Raw genomic sequence first — 20,455 nt, forward strand, 5'->3', positions numbered from 1 at the left:
TCAAAGTTTTTATTTCTTCTCCATGGATTTTAATACCTAATCCGAATTTTTCTTTTGTTTCCTTCACTGCAGATATATATAGATTGAATAACATCAGGGAGAGGCTACAACCTTGTCTCACTCCCTTCCCAACCGCTGCTTCCCTTTCATGCCCCTCGACTCTTACAACTGCCATCTGCTTTCTGTACAAATTGTAAATAGCCTTTCGCGTCCTGTATTTTGCCCCTGCCACCTTCAGAATTTGAAAGAGAGTATTCCAGTTAACATTGTCAAAAGCTTTCTCTAAGTCTATAATTGCTAGAAACGTAGGTTTGCCTTTCCTTAATCTTTCTTCTAAGATAAGACATAGCGTCAGTATTGCCTCAAGTGTTCCAACATTTCTACGGAATCCAAACTGATCTTCCCCGAGGTCGGCTTCTATCAGATTTTCCATTCGTCTGTAAAGAATTTTCGTTAGTATTTTGCAGCTGTGACTTATTAAACCGATAGTTCGGTAATTTTCAAATCTGTCAACACCTGCTTTCTTTGGGATTGGAATTATTATATTCTTCTTGAAGTGTGAGGGTATTTCCCCTGTCTCATACATCTTGCTCACCAGATGGTAGAGTTTTGTCAGGACTGGCTCTCCCAAGGCCATCAGTAGTTCTACTGGAATGTTGTCTACTCCCGGGGCCTTTTTTTCGACTCAGATCTTTCAGTGCTCTGTCAAACTCATCACGCAGTATCGTATCTCTCATTTCACCTTCATCTACATCCTCTTCCATTTCCATAATATTGTCCTCAAGAACATCGCCCCTGTACAGACCCTCTATATACTTCCTCCACCTTTCTGCTTTCCCTTCTTTGCTTAGAACTGGGTTTCCATCTGAGCTCTTGATATTCATGCCAGTGGTTCTCTTTTCTCCGAAGGTCTCTTCAATTTTCCTGTAGGCCGTATCTATCTTACCCTTCATGAGATAAGCCTCTATATCCTTACATTTGTCCTCTAGCGATCCCTGCTTAGCCATCCCTGCTTAGCCATTTTGCTCTTCCTGTCAATCTCATTTTTGAGATGTTTGTATTGCTTTTTGTCTTCTTCACTTACTGCATTTTTGTATTTTCTCCTTTCTTCAATAAAATTCAGTATCTCTTCTGTTACCCAACGATTTCTACTAGCCCTCGTCTTTTTACTTATTTGATCCTCCGCTACCTTCACTCTTTCATTCCTCAAGCTACCCATTCTTCTTCTTCTGTATTTCTTTCCCCCATTCCTGTCAATTGTTCCCTTATGCTCTCCTTGAAATTCTGTGCAACCTCTGGTTCCTTCAGTTTATCCAGGTCTCGTCTCCTTAAATTCCCATCTTTTTGCAGTTTCTTCAGTTTTAATCTACAGTTCATAACCAATTGATTGTGGTCAGAGCCCACATCTGCCCCCTGGAAATGTCTTATAATTTAAAACCTGGTTCCTAAATCTCTGTCTTACCATTATATAATCTGTCTGATACCTTTTAGTATCTCCAGGATTCTTCCATGTATACAACCTTCTTTTATGGTTCTTGAAGCAAGTGTTAGCTGTGATTAAGTTATGCTCTGTGCAAAATTCTACCAGGCGGCTTCCTCTTTCAATTTTTAGCCCCAATCAATATTCACCTACTACATTTCCTTGTCTTCCTTTTCCTACTGTCGAATTCCAGTCACCCATGACTATTAAATTTTCGTCTCCCTTTACTACCTGAATAATTTCTTTTATCTCATCATACATTTCATCAATTTATTCATCATCTGCAGAGCTAGTTGGCATATAAACTTGTACTACTGTAGTAGGCGTGGGCTTCGTGTCTATCTTGGCCACAATAATATATTCACTATGCGGTTTGTAGTAGCTTACCCGCACTCCTATTTTTTATATTCATTATTAAACCTACTCGTGTATTACCCCTATTTGATTTTGTATTTATAACCCTGTATTCACGTGACCAAAAGTCTTGTTCCTCCTGCCACCGAACTTCGCTAATTCCCACTATATCTAACTTTAACCTATCCATTTCCCTTTTTAAATTTTCTTACCTACTTGCCCGATTAAGTGATCTAACATTCCACACTCCGATCCGTAGAACGCCAGTTTTCTTTCTCCTGATAACGACATCCTCTTGAGTAGTTCCCGCCCAGAGATCTGAATGGGGGACTATTTTACCTCCGGAATATTTTACACAAGAGGACGCCATCATCATTTAATCATACAGTAAAGCTGCATGCCCTCGGGAAAAATTACGGCTGTAGTTTCGCCTTACTTTCAGCTGTTCTCAGTACCAGCACAGCAAGGCCGTTTTGGTTAGTGTTACAAGGCCAGATCAGTCAATCATCCAGACTGTTGCCCCTGCAACTACTGAAAAAGCTGCTGCCCCTCTTCAGGAACCACATGTTTGTCTGGCCTCTCAACAGATACCCCTCCATTGTGATTGCACCTACGGTACGGATATCTGTGTCGTTGAGGCACACAAACCTCCTCACCAACGGCAAGGTCCATGGTTCATGGGGGGGATGTGTATGTGTAATAGCTAAACTAATTTTGGCAGTGGTCTGAGTGGAATTTGACTTTTCTAAATAGTCTAGCTCTGTGATGATAGTCGATAAGGAGGTCAGTAATTATTTTAATGCTGGTTGTTTCAGGGTATGGTGGTACACTTGTGAAACTGTATTTTGCATACTTGCTCTTCAGAGGAACGAGACCGCTAATGAACCTGAGTAACTAAGCTGTGCTAGCTATGAAAATCTTTGCAAAACTTACAGATATTAATGTTTCTTAGGCTGTGGGGCAGCAAGAAAGGAATGTGTAACTTGACAGGGATGAAGGAAGTGCTAGAAAAATGGAAGCAAGTTGAGTAAAAACAAATCCTATACAGCAATTATGTCATTGTATACGTACTTAATCTTGGTTTCTCACATCAAGTGAGCATTGTATTTAGTAGGTGGATGCCCGATTTGATCGTTATTTGCTGCAATGACACCAATGTTCCCTTCTGTTTTATATCAGTATACTGTTAACTTAAATTTTATGAGCTTGGACATTTCTTACATAAAATACCTCTTCTTTCAATTGAGAAATCATTAATGCATACGTCCATGGATATGTGCCCTATATGTTGATGTTGGTCTTGTGTTTGCCCTTTAATTGATGATACTCCTGTAAGGTCTGATAACAGTTGTTGATGGGACAGGAGAAATAGTGTTTGCCAGTATCTCAGTGTTCAAACTATTTTTTTATAGTGTTTTCACACTGTATTGGCTCAGAATATGAGTTGTAATGTAGGCTATGTATACTACGGGGAACAGTGAATATCATACAGGACACTGCCCATATCTGGTATCGATGGATTTATGTGAAATGTGTACAGTGTGGGTGTTTTTTGAAGACTGGATGAAAAAGTTTAGTTTAGGCATAAAGTTCAATGGACACACATCCATGATGATAATAGGAGAAAACAGAAAGAATCTTCTGTATGATTTTATCAGTTTCGTTTTTTCCATTGAGTAGATTCCATTCTTAAACTGAGAATGTAGAAGATCTACAAAATACTCTTGTGTTGTTGTAGTCCTCAGTCTGAAGATTGTTCGATGCAGTTATTTTGTTTCCCAAATAGTGTTAATTATACAGCTGCCAAACTAAATTCATTGGACATAGCAGTCACAGATTTCTGTAGGCTTGGCAGTAGGTGAATGTAAGAAGGTAGATCCAGATGATTTGCATAGTTTCACCAGTATTGTTCTAGCATTTGCAAAGTAATCGATAGGAAGAATCCCTTTGGCATCTCAGAAAACAGCGACTTTACTCAACACGAGTAGCAATAATAATAATAATAATAATAATAATAATAATAATTTGTATGGCCCAGTGGTCTTGTGCAAATCTTTCAGTTAGGCGCTGCTTTGACCTGTATGGGTTACAGCACTTAATTATTTATCCTCATTGAAAAGTAGAGGGAAACAGAGAATAATTTATAGAAAGTAGACCTTTCAGAATATATAATTTTATTATACATATTTCACACTTCTTGTCAGCTTCTGGTCTCAGGATATTATTTTTTCGTTCCGTGAAATTTCACGATCTTTTTATTTCCGTCTTTATGCAATTGATGTCCATGTGACATGTTCTTTCATTTCTGTAAAGTTAAAAATTCTGCACATTGCAGTAACTGCCTGATTATATATTCAAAGTTTGTTTTACGTACAATACGTCGAGTGTGGAATAAGTATTAGATGTATTATTTATACTTATTATGACTGACAGTAGTATTCTGCAGAAGATGAAGATGTTCAGTATGGGTATCTTACATTTTATGAATATGCACAGAGTTCGAAGATAATTATGAATCTTCATTATTCCAGGAGAAAAACCTTACAAGTGCCTCTACTGTGAGAAATGTTTCTCTGACAAGGGAGCTTGCAACTCCCACATTAGAGTACATACTCGTGAAGAAACATGTAGTTGTCCGTACTGTGGGCAGACCTTCTCAAAGAAACAGGTTTGTAGAAAACCTTCATGTACTATATTATAAACTGAATAAATTGCATAGTCCTTCTTAAGTGCTTAATGAAACATAAGCAAAGCTGAATAATTAGAAATAGCTAGCAGTTTCACAGAGAGATTGCCATGGTCTAACTGTAGAACATACTCCATGTGTACGTATCTTCAGGTTTCTCTTGAATTGTATATGGAAAGTCATTACTAATGCTTCAGAAGTAAATGGTACCTACTATATCAATACTGATACATTTAATTTTCTGTGAAATGTAACTCTCCAACACAACCATGAATACTCTTGTAAAAGGTCCAGATGTCATGCAATTTCTGAAGTTTCGTTGTATAACTGTTACTCTCCACGCATGTGCATGCAAATAAATTTGTTTCCTGTTTATTGTGCAACATCTCTGGAGGAACTTACTAACTATGCAGACATCTCAGATCTTGTGGGTGTTAATCTGTTATATGACTGTATGTCTACTAAGCATGTGGTGTTCTCTTATCCTTCTTTCATTTTAATTAGTCCTTAACTTTGCTGCATTATTACTAATACATTGAAAGATTTTTTCTGAAAGTGGGTAGCTGGATTCCATTTGCATGTTAGGTGTATTGTTGTGAAAGTCATTTGACTTGAAATAACTATGCTATTTGATTTCAGAAACTGAAGTACCATATCCGGAAACACACTGGGGAAGGTTTAATGACTTGCGAGATATGCAATAAAGTAAGATAATATATTGTTACAGATTTATTTTTGTGTGGATTAAACATAATTAAAGAAAATTAATCAAATTCATTTACTTCCATATATTTGCTATATTCCAGACATTCACAAATAGTTTTGCACTAAAAGAACATCGTGTCATCCACAATCGGCAGACCCAAATCCTATGCCAGCAGTGTGGAAAGGGATTCAACAGTGAAAAATACCTCCAACGACATGTGGCCATAGTGCATGAGCCGACAAAACTTTTTGCTTGTCCTTTGTAAGTACAACTTTTTCCTTGTTTTTAAAATGTTGTTACCACCCTTGCTGCCTACAGCTCCCTTCACTTCTTTCACTAAGATACTGAACTAACCAAATCTTCCCTTCATGGAATTCCAAATTTAATTTTCCTCTGCTTTGCCTAAATTGTTTCTTTTGAAGGGACATGGCCTATTTCCTTATCCGGTCCAAACATATTCTGTCTTTTCAAATCTAACAGTAATTCCTCCAGACCTTAACTGCACTAATGAAAATCAATATTATTTATTTACAAAACACTTCTTAATCGTATAATTTGAAATTGTGACTAGGTGAAATGTTATTCTGGGTGAAGTACCTTAACACAAAATACAAAATTGTGGTAGGTTTTCTGCAGGATATTTCATGTACACTGCATGCACTGAATCTGGCATTGCATCGGAAACAATGCAGTGGATCTAGACCTGGAGGGCTGCAAGTAGTCCCGCCTCTTTCTTGGTCCCTGGCAGATTATGTAACAGTTTCAACCATTCTAGATGAATTAAGAGCTGACTGGAAAGCAGTTCAAGAAAATCTTTGTCATTTACCTTGTCAGTAGCATTTACTCAAACAGAATTTCAGGTATTGTTACTACTTGCCTCCCGCATTTTGGTTCCCCCTGCAATGCAACACACAGTGCTAGTGAAGTATGTGGAGCACCCTATGTTTTGAATTTTGATTCAGAGCTGAAGGAGTTCTGAATTATGTTAAAAGTTCTGCATTGTGTATTGTGCCTAAATAAAGATTGTGTATTTTTGTATTTCATTCAATTATAGATAGATAGCCTTGGCTCACAACTCCAGATTTGCAGATTGTAAAGTGTTTTATTACATCTCTCTTAGCTTATGCAGACAAAGATGTTTACATTTTCTTCCAGACATATATTATTCAGCAAATGGCCTTACTTGACAAAATATTGTGTTATATCATGAATGCTGAAGTTGATTTTTCCAGCTGGGGCTACAAGGAATAATCAGATGAAGTGTTATAGTGATTGGAACACTGTACTTCTTTTCACGAGGAGTGGCTTTCAGATATGCACAACAAATAATTTTCTTTTCTCATCCTTCTCTAATCGAAACTAGTAATCTTCCCATGGTAGTGCATTTCTCCAGAATTTGTGCTGATTTCAGGTGAAGTTTTGTTTTCAGCAGCTAGCATACAAAACTGTGTAACTATAATGGGTACAGGTATACTAACTTCTTGTCAGTATGTGATTTACATCATTCTGTGGGCAAGTAGTAAATACAGATACATCAAGCATACAGAATATTCTTTAATCACATACCAGTAATACATTACCAAGAACTGTTCTTAAAATGCAACACTGCAATAAATTGTGAAGCAATTTTCTTCCTTGTGTGGTAGAGGTCTCCATGTATGTTATTGTTCCATACTTTTGTTAAATTCTGCACATGTGAGCATCAGTTTTTGTTTTATTAGCATTGTTTGCCCTCCTTTCATTCTTAAGCACATTAACAGTAATTTTCTTTAGCATTGAATTAAAACATTTTTGTGGCTGACATTTTATGGCCTGTTAATAAGCCAGAACAACAATTACACAAAACTTAGTAGGAAAGTTTTGCAGTACAGCTCCATTTACATTACTTTTTGCAGGGATTTCCTTTACTTTGATTCCCCTTGAAAACATTTATGAAATCAGTTTGCCAAGTAGCTGTCGATAGCTCTCAGTTCCCATCCAGCAACTGTTGAAATTCACCTGTAGATACCCTTTCACTTACCATACCACATGGAATGAGAGTAGGTTTGTAAATACTAACGAAAAACATCTGTGGGGGCAGAAAGGGGTCGGAGAGAAGCCAAAAAGGGGAAATGACTATGTAGATGTGCTGGGAAGGGAAGGGAAGGGAAGGAGAGGGGGATGGGCGAGAGGCTGGAGTGGGGTCAGGGAATGGAATAGAGCAAGTGAAAAAAAAAGGACTAGTGAACGTTTGTGAGGCCAAAGGAGTTACAGGACTGAACGTTAGGTTGCAGGGAAAGTTCTCACATATGTAATTTCAGAAAAGCTGGTGTTCTTGGTTAAGGATCTAAATGGCATGAGCTGTGAAGCATACATTGAAGTCAGCACACCATGTGGTGCAGCATGCTTGGCAACTGCATGGTCCAACTGTCTCTTGACCACTGCTTGTAGATGGCAATTTATGCAGATGGACAGCTTGTAGATGGCAATTTATGCAGATGGACAGCTTTTTAGTTGTCGTGCCCGCGTAGAATGCTGCACGATCTTTTCAGCTAATTTGACAGACTACTTGGCTGCTTTCAAAAGGGGCCCTGCCTGTGATGGGATAGGAAATGATATTTTTTACATAAGTGGAGTATATCTTCATGGGAGGATGTGTCGGACAGTTCCTGCAACTATGCCTTTGACACAGATATCAGACATTGGGTAAGCAAGCAGTTCATTGCCACATGGCTTATAGCCCTGTAAAAGACGTAGATGCAAGATGTGTCCCATACATGCTCCCACTACTGCTTACTGCAGTCATCTGCCCTGCCCTGCCCCGCCACGACACTACACTACACTACACTAAACTAAACTACACTATTCCATACCCCATCAAAGGCAGGGCGACATGTGAAAGCAGTCATGTAGCTTATCAACTAAGATGCAACCACTGTGCTGTTTTATATGTAAAAATAGAAGCATTACTTCCAAATCACAGTGACCAGTTAAAAATGTTGCACCATGCTGAGCTGGGGTGGGAGATAATTATCCTGTCATTTCCCAGTGGCACTTTTGTTGTACCTTGTGCTGTGTAGTTCAACCAGAATTTTGTCATTGATTGACAGAAGTTAACCGATGTCTGTCAAGCCACCTAATGTCTTTGAACAAAATTTTTCTTAATGTTTGAAATATAAATTTGTGAAGGCAGTTAGGTTAATCATTGCCTTGATAATAATGATTACTATATGTGTAATGTATCTGCTGGAATGCTTCTATCTTGGCTATTCGTCTGCTGTTACTTCCCGAGTTTCTAATGAAGAACAAACTAAGAAACTTCCTGGCAGATTAAAACTGTGTGCCGGACCGAGACTTGAACATGGGACCTTTGCCTTTTGCGGGCAAGTGCTGTACCAACTGAGCTACCCAAGCACGATTCAAGCCCCGTCCTCACAGCTTTACTTCTGCCAGTACTTCGTCTCTTACCTTCCAAACTTTACAGATGCTCTCCTGCGTTCCTTACAGAACTAGCACTCCTGAAAGAAAGGATATTGTGAAGACATAGCTTAGCCACAGCCTGGGGGATGTTTCCAGAATGAGATTTTCACTCTGCAGCGGAGTGTGCACCGATATGAAACTTCCTTGCAGATTAAAATTGTGTGCCGGACCGAGACCCGAACTCAGGACCTTTGCCTTTCGTGGGCAAGTGCTCTACCAACTGAGCTACGCAACCACGACTGATGCCCCGTCTTCACAGCTTTACTTCTGCCAGTACCTCATCTTCTACTTTCCAAACATTTTTAATCTGCCAGGAAGTTTCATATCAGTGCACACTCTGCTACAGAGTGAAAACCTCATTCTGGAAACATCTCCCAGGCTGTGGCTAAGCCATGTCTCTGCAATATCCTTTCTTTCAGTAGTGCCAGTTCTGCAAGGTTCGCAGGAGAGCTTCTGTAAAGTTTGGAAGGTAGGAGACGAAGTACTGGCAGAAGTAAAGCTGTGAGGACGGGGCGTGATTGGGTAGCTCAGTTGGTAGAGCACTTGCCCGCAAATGGCAAAGGTCCAGAGTTCTCGTCTCAATCCGGCACACAGTTTTAATCTGCTAGGAAGTTTCATATCGGCTCACACTCTGCTGCAGAGTGAAAATGTCATTCAAGAATGAACTAGAATTGTTTCATTGTATCATATATCTTACTTTAAATTTCCATTTCCAGTCACAACACTGTAGCCATGCAGGTGTCAAGTACAGTAATTGTTTTTTTATTTTTATTTTTTGGTTTCCCCCCCCCCCCCCCCCCCCCTATTCTGGCTACATCTGAAATTGGACCCTCTTTACTTACCCTCCAGTTCAAAAAGTACTTGCACATGTAACACACGCATATTGGCCTCTCCCAAGAATTGTAATTCCCTTTTCGACCCTTTTTATCTTTGAAGCAGGTGAATGTGTTCTTTGACAGCCTTTTGTGTGGATCTAATTTTTCACACATACCACACTGCTCCCAAAACAGTAAAAATACAAAACCTATAATGCGTAACTGTATTGATGAAAAAATATTACTCTAAGGTTCAGCAGCACAACTTCATTGCAAAGACTGAAAAACACAAATATTGGCATGTAGCACCAAATGCTTTTGTTTGCTAATGACATGGCGACAGAGTGCATTCTACCTGCAGACTGAAAGGTGATGTGGGAGGGGAATCAAATTTGTCACTGACATCTGTGTAGCTACAGCATTGTGTCAACTTCAGTGCATTAAATGTCAGTCACTAATTATTGTAATCATTCTGGTAGGTATTCTTTTGTGACAGTTTCTAAATTATATATACTGTGTATGCTAATGTTGCCAACATTTTAACACCGAAACATCTTCAATTTTCTTACTACAGAGAACCGAATATATTACCATGTCATTCGACATGACTATAAAACTCGTATAAAATCTTTGCTTTTTAAAGTGACTGATATATTTTCTCTGTATTTAGGTGCCCTAAGGTGTTTTCACAGCACGGTCGTCTTAAGGCACATCTGATGACACATACTGGTGTGAAGCACATGAAGTGTCTGTTATGTGAGAAAGCTTACTCTGTCCGGAAGTCATTACGCAGACATTTATTGGAAAAACATCAAGTTTCACCAGAACACCCACAGTATAAAAACTGCTTCTATGCAATGTCGGCTGCAGAAGCGGGCTTACTTATTCCAGAGGGAGCAGGTCCATTTGTGCCCCCCGATGATGATTCCACCAGTCAGTCAAAGGAAGATGAAGATTATCATCCAAAGAAACCACCACCTCGTAAATTCCCTCGAAAAACACCTGGCAGGAAAGGACCAGGAAGAAGAGGTGTAACAAAGGGCTCTGCAGCATTTGAAGTGTATAACTCGCAGGAGGGTGGTTCACCGTCGGGTGAAGTAGGTGAAGTGAAGAGGACCCGTAGAAAATATAACACAAAAAAGAGGCAGAGAGAAGCAGCAGAGGCAGCTGCCTTGGCGGCTGCTGCAGCAGAGGGAGGTGTCACTGGTACAACAACATCTGACTGTGCAATTCCTGCCCTGTTGGATGCGGAACCTGTAAGTCCATCATCAACAGATGGACCAGCTAGGAGAACACGCCAGAAGTCATCTCCGAAAGTAGCACCGCCGTTGATCTTTCATATGGACTCCAGCAGCAGTGCAGATGAAGCTCCTAATTCTCCTCCTCCAGCTAAAAGAAAGGTAGGTAGGCCTCCCAAACGTCAACAGCCATCTACAGCACAGATGAAGAAACTCCAATTGGCAGGCAAAAAGAAACGCAGGGTGGAAGCAATTGTGGAGATTCTTCAGAAGACTAGCAGTTCTCCAAGTAGTGCAAGTCCTAGGGAAGAGGAGGAAGACCGAAGCTTAAAAGGCTCAGAAATGAAATCTGAGTCCACAGATAGAACTTATCCAGACCCTGACAGTGATGATGCGCCAGTCTTGGCCAAAATTTTGCCTCTTAATTGTCCTCAGAAGCAAAGAAAAAGCTCATTCGAATCTCAGCCTAGTGTTTTCAGGGAGGAGGACAAGATGTGTTAGTTTAGAATCTTTAAATAATACAATGCCAAATGATAGCATAAAAATTTTTGTTTCGGCAGACATTTTTAAACATCTTTTTGTATTGTACCCAAAAATTTCTTAAATGAGTCTTTTCTTGTGAATGTTCATAAGAAATTATTGTGATGTTTTATCTTTGTCCCTGTTCAGAGAAGTTTGTTATGGACAGGTGACATGGTTGTGAAAATTTCTTTGACATTATGAGCAGAGTGCATATTTGTCAGATACAGTAGTAATGAGAAAACAGACAGGTGCCAGTTACTATCCAAAGCATTTATAGTAAAGATGTTTGCATTATTTCATTGTAGGATATATTGCTTATTCTGATATATTTAGGAGGCTGCTGTTTGTTTTTATGCTTATTTTTTGTTTTCAGAAACTGGGAAATGGAACTATTTTGTAGCAGATTTAAAGCTGTTAATTTATATATTGCTTGCATTATATGTCATTTAAGTACATAACCTGTGTAGTAATACCTTTCAGGTACTTAAGGATTTTGTTAAAATATTTGACTGATTATCTTTGAAATTTGTCACTTAATGTCTAACAGTTATTACAAAGTAATACAGAACTGAAACTATCACTGCCACTAGAGATTGATGATAATTAATTCTGCATAAGTAAAATTTTTGAGCAGAAGTTGGGTGGAGCACTGGTCACGTTCTATAACTTTTAGTTGTCAAAGGACAGAGAAATTCCAGTTTACATAGATAAAATAATTAGAGAGTTTATCATTAACTGTTCTTTGTAACTTTCTCAATAATATCATTCATAATTTGAGGGAACACAGCTCAGGATGGGAGTGCACTTTTCTAGACAAAGCAACGCTGACAGTGCATAGCCAGTTTATAGGGAGGCGGGAGAGGGTGGGGGGAGGGAGAGCTTGTGCAGTAATGAGTTACTTGTGTACAGTTCATTTTGCAGGGTCTTTTTACTATCATTCTTGTCATACCACCTCTGTAAAGCATGATTTAAGTTGTGATTGTCTTCATCAGTTTTTCATTTATTTTCTTTATTTTGTTGCTACTTCTCACTACTGAAATACATAACTTGCAGAGCAATTCAATGAAGTAAAATTGGCCTTCGTAGTTACACAACATTGTGACATCAGAAAATATTACTTTGGTAGAACCTTATTCCTTTGTGTCTGGCTGTTAGTGAAGTGGGAAGTGACTATTTTCTGTTTAACTGGAATTTTTACTTTCTCTGTTAGAGATAGTAATACATTTTAACATTTTATTGTTGTTTCCACATTTTTCTATAACTCCCAGTAATTTGTGGGGTATTTCCTGTGTTCTCTTGACATGAATCTGATGGGGAAACAGTTACAGCTTAGTGGTTCACCTCCTAAGAAAAGAACGAAGTTTTTTTTTAATATTGAGTTTGTAAATTGCTTTATTACAGTACATGGGTAACCCTTCTGTGCAGTGCTGTAGAAATCATTTTATTGCTGAATTAGTCAGCATAGTTTAAAAGATTCGAGCATTTTTGATTTAATGCGTCAGTGCATTATTTAAAAGTAATGTGTATGATGCGGGGAAATGTTTCTGCCAGGTTTAAGTTCTCTTTATTATTGTTACAGACATTTAAAATAAGACTGTTGCATTTGTAATACAAGTAAGGCATGATTATGTAGTCTCTGTTGTCTTATGTCATATACTTATAGTATTGTGGATGTCTATGTAAAATATGCATATGCACCACATTGGTTTGTTAGCATCTTCACACTCCTCCCTGAAAGCAGGACAAAATACTTACGATCTTCAATAAGCAATGACATATTTATTTTATATGGATCACTCATTGTGCTATTATGTTAAGGCTCACACACACTGTCTCTCATTTGTGTGTGGAAATATTAAATGTTTTGTACAATCCTGGCAATGGATGAAATAGTATTTGGCAAGCAAATTCTGTTATACTTGAAAGCGATAACGTTTTGGACAGAAATTGGCATAAAACTGCTCAGTTAGAAACTTGTATGTGATTGTATGTGCTTGTATGTGATCATATCTTTGTTTTATTAGCCACAAATATCAGGCAGCGTGTGATGTATTTCAAGAGGGCTCGGAACAGTAATATCAATTACATCAATATTTACGTGATATTTTTTTAATGCCCTAAGAAGTAGCAGTAATACCATGTGTTAAGTGAAGTGGTATAATCTCAAAAATCTACTCGAAATTATCTTGTGGAACGGACAGTAGTCACAACAACAAAAGAGGAGGAAAATCATTTCATTTAAGACTTTCTGTATGCAATATTAGGAAAAATCAATTCTGACATTTGAATGTCAAAAATAATTTTTGTATATTCTGGTCGATTGTAAAAAAAATAACTTCCTAAATAATACATTCCCCTGGTATAGTAGTTTCTAAAATTTCAATTTTAGGTAAGGCTAGGAATATTCGTATTTAGGAGGAAATTGTATGGATAGTTTTTTTTAAATGTTGATATCTTTGTGACTTCACAAAATCTGATTTTGGCAACAGATATTTTGGTATATGTGAGTGAACTGTATTAATGATGAAAACATTGTATTATCTTTATATATCTATCTTTCCATTCTAAAATATGTACGGCCCTTAGATGTGTTGACCAGTATTTGTAAGAGGTAATATGTACATGATGCTCACCAAATGACTACTCTTCTCTACTTATTATAATGTAATTAATACCGAATTATAGTTTCATGTAGTTTATGCTCGAAGAACAAAACAGTGTTCTTTACTGCAGTAAATTCGTATATACGTTTGTGACTGTAAATCATCATCTCATTCACAGTGAGCAGCTTTTCTGTACCTCGATTTTGTGCCAGCAAATACTGGGAAGAATGCAGGGAAGGAAGAATGAGCCTTCATCTTAAGATCGGAATGTAGCTTTTTCTCAAAGATATTAGCATCATTTACATATTTTCCTCACAGTAAATTTATAGAAATAATGAATTTTGTGTGGAATGATTGTTTTTGTTCTCACCTTTTTCCCCCAATTTCTTTTGTTATACTGTCATTGGTTTGTTTACTCAGAGATAAAGTTAATATATCAAGTGACATTTAGTTTCATCGCAGAAACTCATTGAATCAAATGTATCATTCTTTTTTAAAATATATTCATGTAAATGCTGTTTTTTCCAGTGTGTATAAACGAACAGGGGTACAGCTAGCGCATAAGCACATTACTTTTAATGTTATGTTTTAGACTCTTATGGCTAAGTATAATTTAACCCAGTCGGCTTTCCATTTTCCCCCTTTTTAAGTGTATCATATCACTTAAGAACTGTTCATTAGTTATTAGTGTATGTATGTTTCATACATTCTCTTATATTGTATATTGTGGCTCATGTAGGTCCAAGAAGTGCTGATAATTTTGCATAATGCTTATTAGTATTGTAAATTATATTCTATTGTATGTTTCCTGCTGTATGTGATTTTCAGTACACATATTGTGCTAGCACTAATAGGAAACATATGTTGTAAAGTGCAGTTCTATTGACAGTCATTGTGCATACTTGACATCTGTGTGAACTTATTACAGTTTCTCTCTTAGCTCGTCATTACTAAAGCCATGAGTTGCATTTGCAGTTCTGTGCTATTTAGAAACTTTTAATGGTCATTTTTTAATAATTTGAACAGTATTGGGGAAATGGGGATTTCTGTGCGAATGACTGACCAAAGTAGCAATTATTATTAGTTTTGCAAATATATTACAGCACTAAAGCTTCTGTCAGCTTACCCTATATTTTTACTGAAAGATACATTCAGCTTGAATCATTATAGTTCACATGAAGCAGGCTTTTACTGTTTAGTGTTGTGTGATAGGCAGGTAGGCAGCCTTCTTGGAACTAAAATGACTGCAGGTATTCAACCATTTATAATAGAAACTAACAAGGTATTTTTAACACTACAGATACAATTGACTGATGTTTACATAATAACCGGGTATATTTTATAAATACAATTTGTTACCAACAGAATGCAGGTCTATTTCAGCAATACACTCACACACAGGTATTTTATGATATATGCAAGGTGGCTACTGTGTTTATCTGTCTGACCTCTTTACAGCAGAATATATTGGTTTTTGTAGAGTTGTTGTTGGTTCTGTTGATACTTTAACTGTTCAGTTGGCTGACAAAATACATGGATGAATAATATATATTTAGATATATAAGATAGTGTTGTTTATACAAGAGTATACAGCTATAACTGTGTTACTGATTCACAGATTCATTGAGACACAGCAACTCATAGAAGAGTTGTCACAGTTTTCTTGCTTCATTGTTATAGTACCAGACCAATTTCACGTGTATTTATGAATTCTCAGAAGTATCTGACTTATTTGTGTGGTGAAACAGTTTGGTTACTGACAGGATTGAATTTATCAGAAGTAATGAGACACAGAAGAGAGTACTATTTTTTGATGTTGATATTTAAATAAATAGTACAGTAAATGACATGTTTGAGAAATATTTCTTGTTACTTCTGATAAATACCTTTGTTCTTACACTCACAGTGAGATGAAGTGGTTAGATTCTGTTATTTAAGAATATATTTATATGTACGTGTATATATATATACCTCATGTTACCTGCTCACCAGGTAACTTACGCATTGTGATATCAAACGTTCATTTGAACGATTCTTGCAATGTACTTCCTGCAGTATAAATAAGTTTATTTGCAGCTATATTATGACATTGTTTTAAAGTCAGCCCATTCTGAACAGGATGCCAGGTCCATAATCATATATTACAGTTACATGCCAATACATAGAAGGCGGCAGGTGCAGTTTATACACAGGCTTTGCTGATTTATATTGTTACAGAGATAAAGTGTAGTGTGACTGACCTTTTTATCTTGTAACAGTATTGAGCATAAAGGAGATAGTGAATGTTGTCATCCAGCAATAATATTTATAAGAGAAGATTTTTGATACTCATTGGATTTCAGCTGTGACTTTTTGCAAGGCTGTTGTTCTGATAGTATGAATTTAGTGACAGGCATTTGTAAGTAACTATTTTATTTACAGGACTTTAATATTGCTATACCATAGATAGTTTTACATGTTGTTTGAATGTCATAGTAAGCACTTAGTGACGAAATGGGTTTTTTAATCACGGGGTTGTTATATTACAGATCAGCATATCCTGTGTTTTACATCTGTTGCCTGCAAAATATTTTATATATTGTATATAGCATTCAATGTAGATAAATATATATAGATCTATATTTATACATGTGCATTTCTATGCTAATAACTGTTCATTTATAAGGAAAGAGGCTGGATAAACATAGTGGTCACCTTATTCTGGATATATTATTTTGTTGACAGTTAACACATTGCAGTTTTTCTTACATGAACTGTTTCTACCTCAAGCCATACAGATATACCAATAGATTATAAAGCCAAGTAAATAAATGAATGATTGTTTTTATTCTTGTTATTGTGTATCTTTTTGTGCATTGTGCATAAGCCATTATGTAAATCATTGTCATCACATTTTCCCTGTGCTATGCTGCAGGTGAAATATTTTCATCCCATTTATTCATGTGTCTTACTGTTAATCTTTTTTGATATTACTGTGTTTTTATGGACAGAAGACAGCTGATTTTGCAGCTGTATTTGGTTTCATAAATTCATAAATGGGTTCCTCTTTTTCTGGAGCTCATTTTCACATTTTTTATTTAATGTATAGTAAAGCTAAAGTGTAAACTTTTACAACCAAAAATTATTTCATTATTGGGAACACCTAAAAGCATTTAATACACATAGAATATGTAAGTTTGGCAGAAAGTAGTTTTACTGTGGGAACAGCTGAGGATTGACGAGTTCTTTATGTGCGATTTCTTGAGAGACTACATAAAGTTGACTAGTTTTGTTGAAGTAGTACACCTGAACTGCTAGACTGGTCACTTAAAATAGCCATAAAAATATGAGTAGCTAAATTTTTTTGTGTAACTATTTGATTATTCTTTGCTTCTCTTCACTGAATTGGCATTACTACTTGAATGTTAAAAATTATTGCTTAATTTCCTGTCTGATGACTGTCTCTTTTTCCCACCACACCTTCCTTTTGTTTACATTTCATAAACATTGTTGCAGACAGTATCTAAAGTCTGAAGTTTTGGAGTTGTGCACATAAATTTTCCATTTTTGTCTTATTTTATATTTTTCTAGTCTTTTGCCTCAGCCTGAAGTGAAGCAAAAGTTTGGGATCTGGACTGTGATACATACGTAAGAAATTATTCATAAGAATAATATTTGAGTATGTTGTTGCTTCATTCCTATTCATGAATTGTGGTAGCAATTTTTCTCTTTAACTGTCAAGTCTCTTCTTTTTTTTTAAAAAAAAAAAAAAAAAGATAGGTGTGTTACTGTTTAGTATGCCATTCACGTGAAGAGAGGTATCTCTCAGTTTAAAAATCATATTTTTATGGTCACCAAATGACAGACAACAATGTCAAAGAATTCTACTTTTGCTTTATCATGTGGATGTGGGTGCCCACAAACATCTCTCGTGGGTGGGGATTGGGGGGGGGGGGGGGGGCGACTGCAGGACTCTATAATTGTCATTTTTGTAAACGAGGTACAAGTTATACAGCAACTGGTAAAGCACTGCAGTCAGGCATGTAGTGCTACAATTGGCTAAATGAAAATTTAGTGGAATTTTGGGAAATAACTTCTAGAAGTGTATGAGGAATAAAAACTCTGTACACTAGATTCCAGGAGGAAGCAAATGCCCCCTCTTGCCACCTCCCTGGAGGCTAGCTTGAACAAATATGCTGCACCTAAAACAAATAGTGTGCCTCACAACTTTGGTGCCATTGATTCACTATACTTTCATGTTTCTTGTAGAGGAACCTTTTGCTCCCTGTCACTTCCCCTCCCTTCTCTTTCCTTCCATTTTTTGCTGTTTACAACCATACACACAGCTGATATTTGTATTCTGTGAAACTGTGCAAACAAACATTATTCCATAATTGTTCTAAATATACCTGTTGATATGCAATAAATATAAATTATAATTTCATACCACTACCTGATTTAATGTGCAGAAGCTTCTTTGGATTTAAGCATGGTCATAATTTACTGAAGTTACACTTTTTTTAAAAAAAAAAAATATATTTACCATGGTGGATTTATCATATTATTGGGACTGCTTCCCGTAACTGTACTCGTTGAGGCCTTCAAAGGTTTAGGTTGATTACACTCCCCTTACCCCCCCCCCCCACCCCAAATGCTTCCTGTGTGTAAAGAAAGTATTATACTTTGACGTTTCTGTATCGCTCAAAGGTGGAGTTTTGTTAACTTTTTATTTGTTCTGGTGGGATTGTATTTCAAGAAGTGAAGGTAAATAAGTACAAAATCTGTAACAAAACATTTTTTTTTTAATACTAATGTGAGTATATGGTATGATCTTCTATTTCATGGTCTCTTATTACATATTTGCAGAATATATGTATATGTTATATGTGAAATCAGCTTCTGTCTTTTGCATAATATATTGCAACAACATGTTCTACAAAGTGCCAGTATGAGTGGGTAGGGAAAATGTATAAAATTTTATTGTTGTAAGTTTATTTTTCTTACTGTAGTTATGTTTTATTGTTTTTCCCTCAGTGTATGAAATTGAAATCTTCAAGTATTAAAAGGTCATCTTCTAAATGTCATAATTGGCATTGAATATTTACAGAAAAATAAATGTAGTCAACAAAATGAAACCGTGTTATATTTCTTACCTTCGCATTTTTTTAATGCAGCAAGGTGTGTTGATAGGATAAAATAATAACCCCCCCCCTTCCTTCACGCCCCTCCTCCTCCTCCTCCTCCTCCTCCTCCTCCTTTCTCTCTCTCTCTCTCTCTCTCTCTCTCTCTCTCTCTCTCTCTCTCTCTCTCTCTCTCTCTCTCTCTCTCTCCCTCTCCCTCTCCCTCTCTGTGTGTGTGTGTGTGTGTGTGTGTGTGTGTGTGTGTGTGAATTGAAAAATTAGTCATTGGATAGAGACAATGGTATCAAGAGTTTTAATCATTAAAATAGGAAGCTGGACAACAAAGTTGACTTGACGTATTTCTGCCTTTGGTCTTCCAGCATCAGGTAAAATTTACATCTTCTCATGTTGTGCTATGAGGCACCTAGTAATATAAACTACTTCAGCATTGTAACTTCACTGGTAAAGTCTCACACGCAGGTAGTGCAGAATGGTTATCCCCTCATCTTTTCTGCATTCAGTTTGGTTGTAGTACGTGGAAGTTATGAAGAGAGCATCATTGTGCCTCCTCAAGCCAAGAAGTTACAACAATGAGTTATTCAAATGATAAATTAATTATAATATTGCAATATTGTGTCAGTTAATCTCATAGTGGGCTGTTGTGTGTAATGAATGAGGAATTCTAGTTGTGAGAGAGAATGAACATATGACGATAAAGGGCAAGAACTGTGCAAACTTTTCAAAAGTATCAAAAAGCAGACAGGGAATACATTCTCAGTGTTCCTCTGAGAATTATATTTTTTGTAGTTGCTAGCAGGACTGCCATTCTTCCTGGTGGCAACTTGGCTCTGGTTTGGTTCTGTTTTGCACTAAAAGTCTAATTGTCACAAAAAATCAATCTGACCTTTCATAATGCCATACAAGTATGTCTGTCTATGGAAGTTTAAGAGATATGCCATATATTTTAGAAGAAGGTAAATTTGTTGTTCCTCATCTAGGCAAGCTTTCTATTTTGAAGCAGTTTATGCATTTATTAATGATTTTGTTTTGCATATTGCATTGATCTTTGTCCATGGTTTCAACACAGAAAAAATGTTGTTGGAATTCAACATGAAACTGCCACACTGTGGCCACCTTGTTAAGTATTAGCCCACAGAGGTAGGCCTCACCAATGGAAGAATCCAACAATTTAAAGAGCTACCGGTGTTTTCGTGTTTCTTGATGTGAACATGAAATAAAAGCAGTAAAAATTTAAGGGGGACTCATTATTTCTTAACAAAAGGGATTTCTATAGCAGGGCAGAAATTTTTCATGAATTCATACTTTTGAACCACAGTGGCTGATAACAAATAAAAGCCACTTGTACACAAAAAGTTGATAACTAAACAGTACAATAGTAGGATAACAACATGCAATCGGGACAGGTACTGTTTTCAAATGCTTTGAGAGTTCTTTGAAGAAGTCCACTTGTTTCACAAGTAGTCCCATGACAA

General features: G+C 36.8%; 1 protein-coding gene across 3 annotated transcripts in view; it reads left to right on the top strand.

Annotated features, from left to right (window-relative positions):
* The window catches only part of LOC126285023 (uncharacterized), an 85,871-nt gene extending 66,894 nt beyond the window's left edge, over positions 1–18,977 (top strand). For all 3 annotated transcript variants that reach the window (XM_049984334.1, XM_049984335.1, XM_049984336.1), the window contains exons 7-10: positions 4,366–4,502; positions 5,160–5,225; positions 5,327–5,487; positions 10,171–18,977. In XM_049984334.1, coding sequence (XP_049840291.1) covers positions 4,366–4,502; positions 5,160–5,225; positions 5,327–5,487; positions 10,171–11,239 — 1,433 coding nt within the window. In that variant the 3' untranslated portion in view covers positions 11,240–18,977. The remainder of the gene's footprint in view (positions 1–4,365; positions 4,503–5,159; positions 5,226–5,326; positions 5,488–10,170) is intronic.
* Positions 18,978–20,455: the final 1,478 nt, after the last annotated feature.

This window comes from Schistocerca gregaria, chromosome 8 (assembly GCF_023897955.1).
Source record: "Schistocerca gregaria isolate iqSchGreg1 chromosome 8, iqSchGreg1.2, whole genome shotgun sequence".
Classification (NCBI taxonomy): Eukaryota; Metazoa; Arthropoda; class Insecta; order Orthoptera; family Acrididae; genus Schistocerca; species Schistocerca gregaria.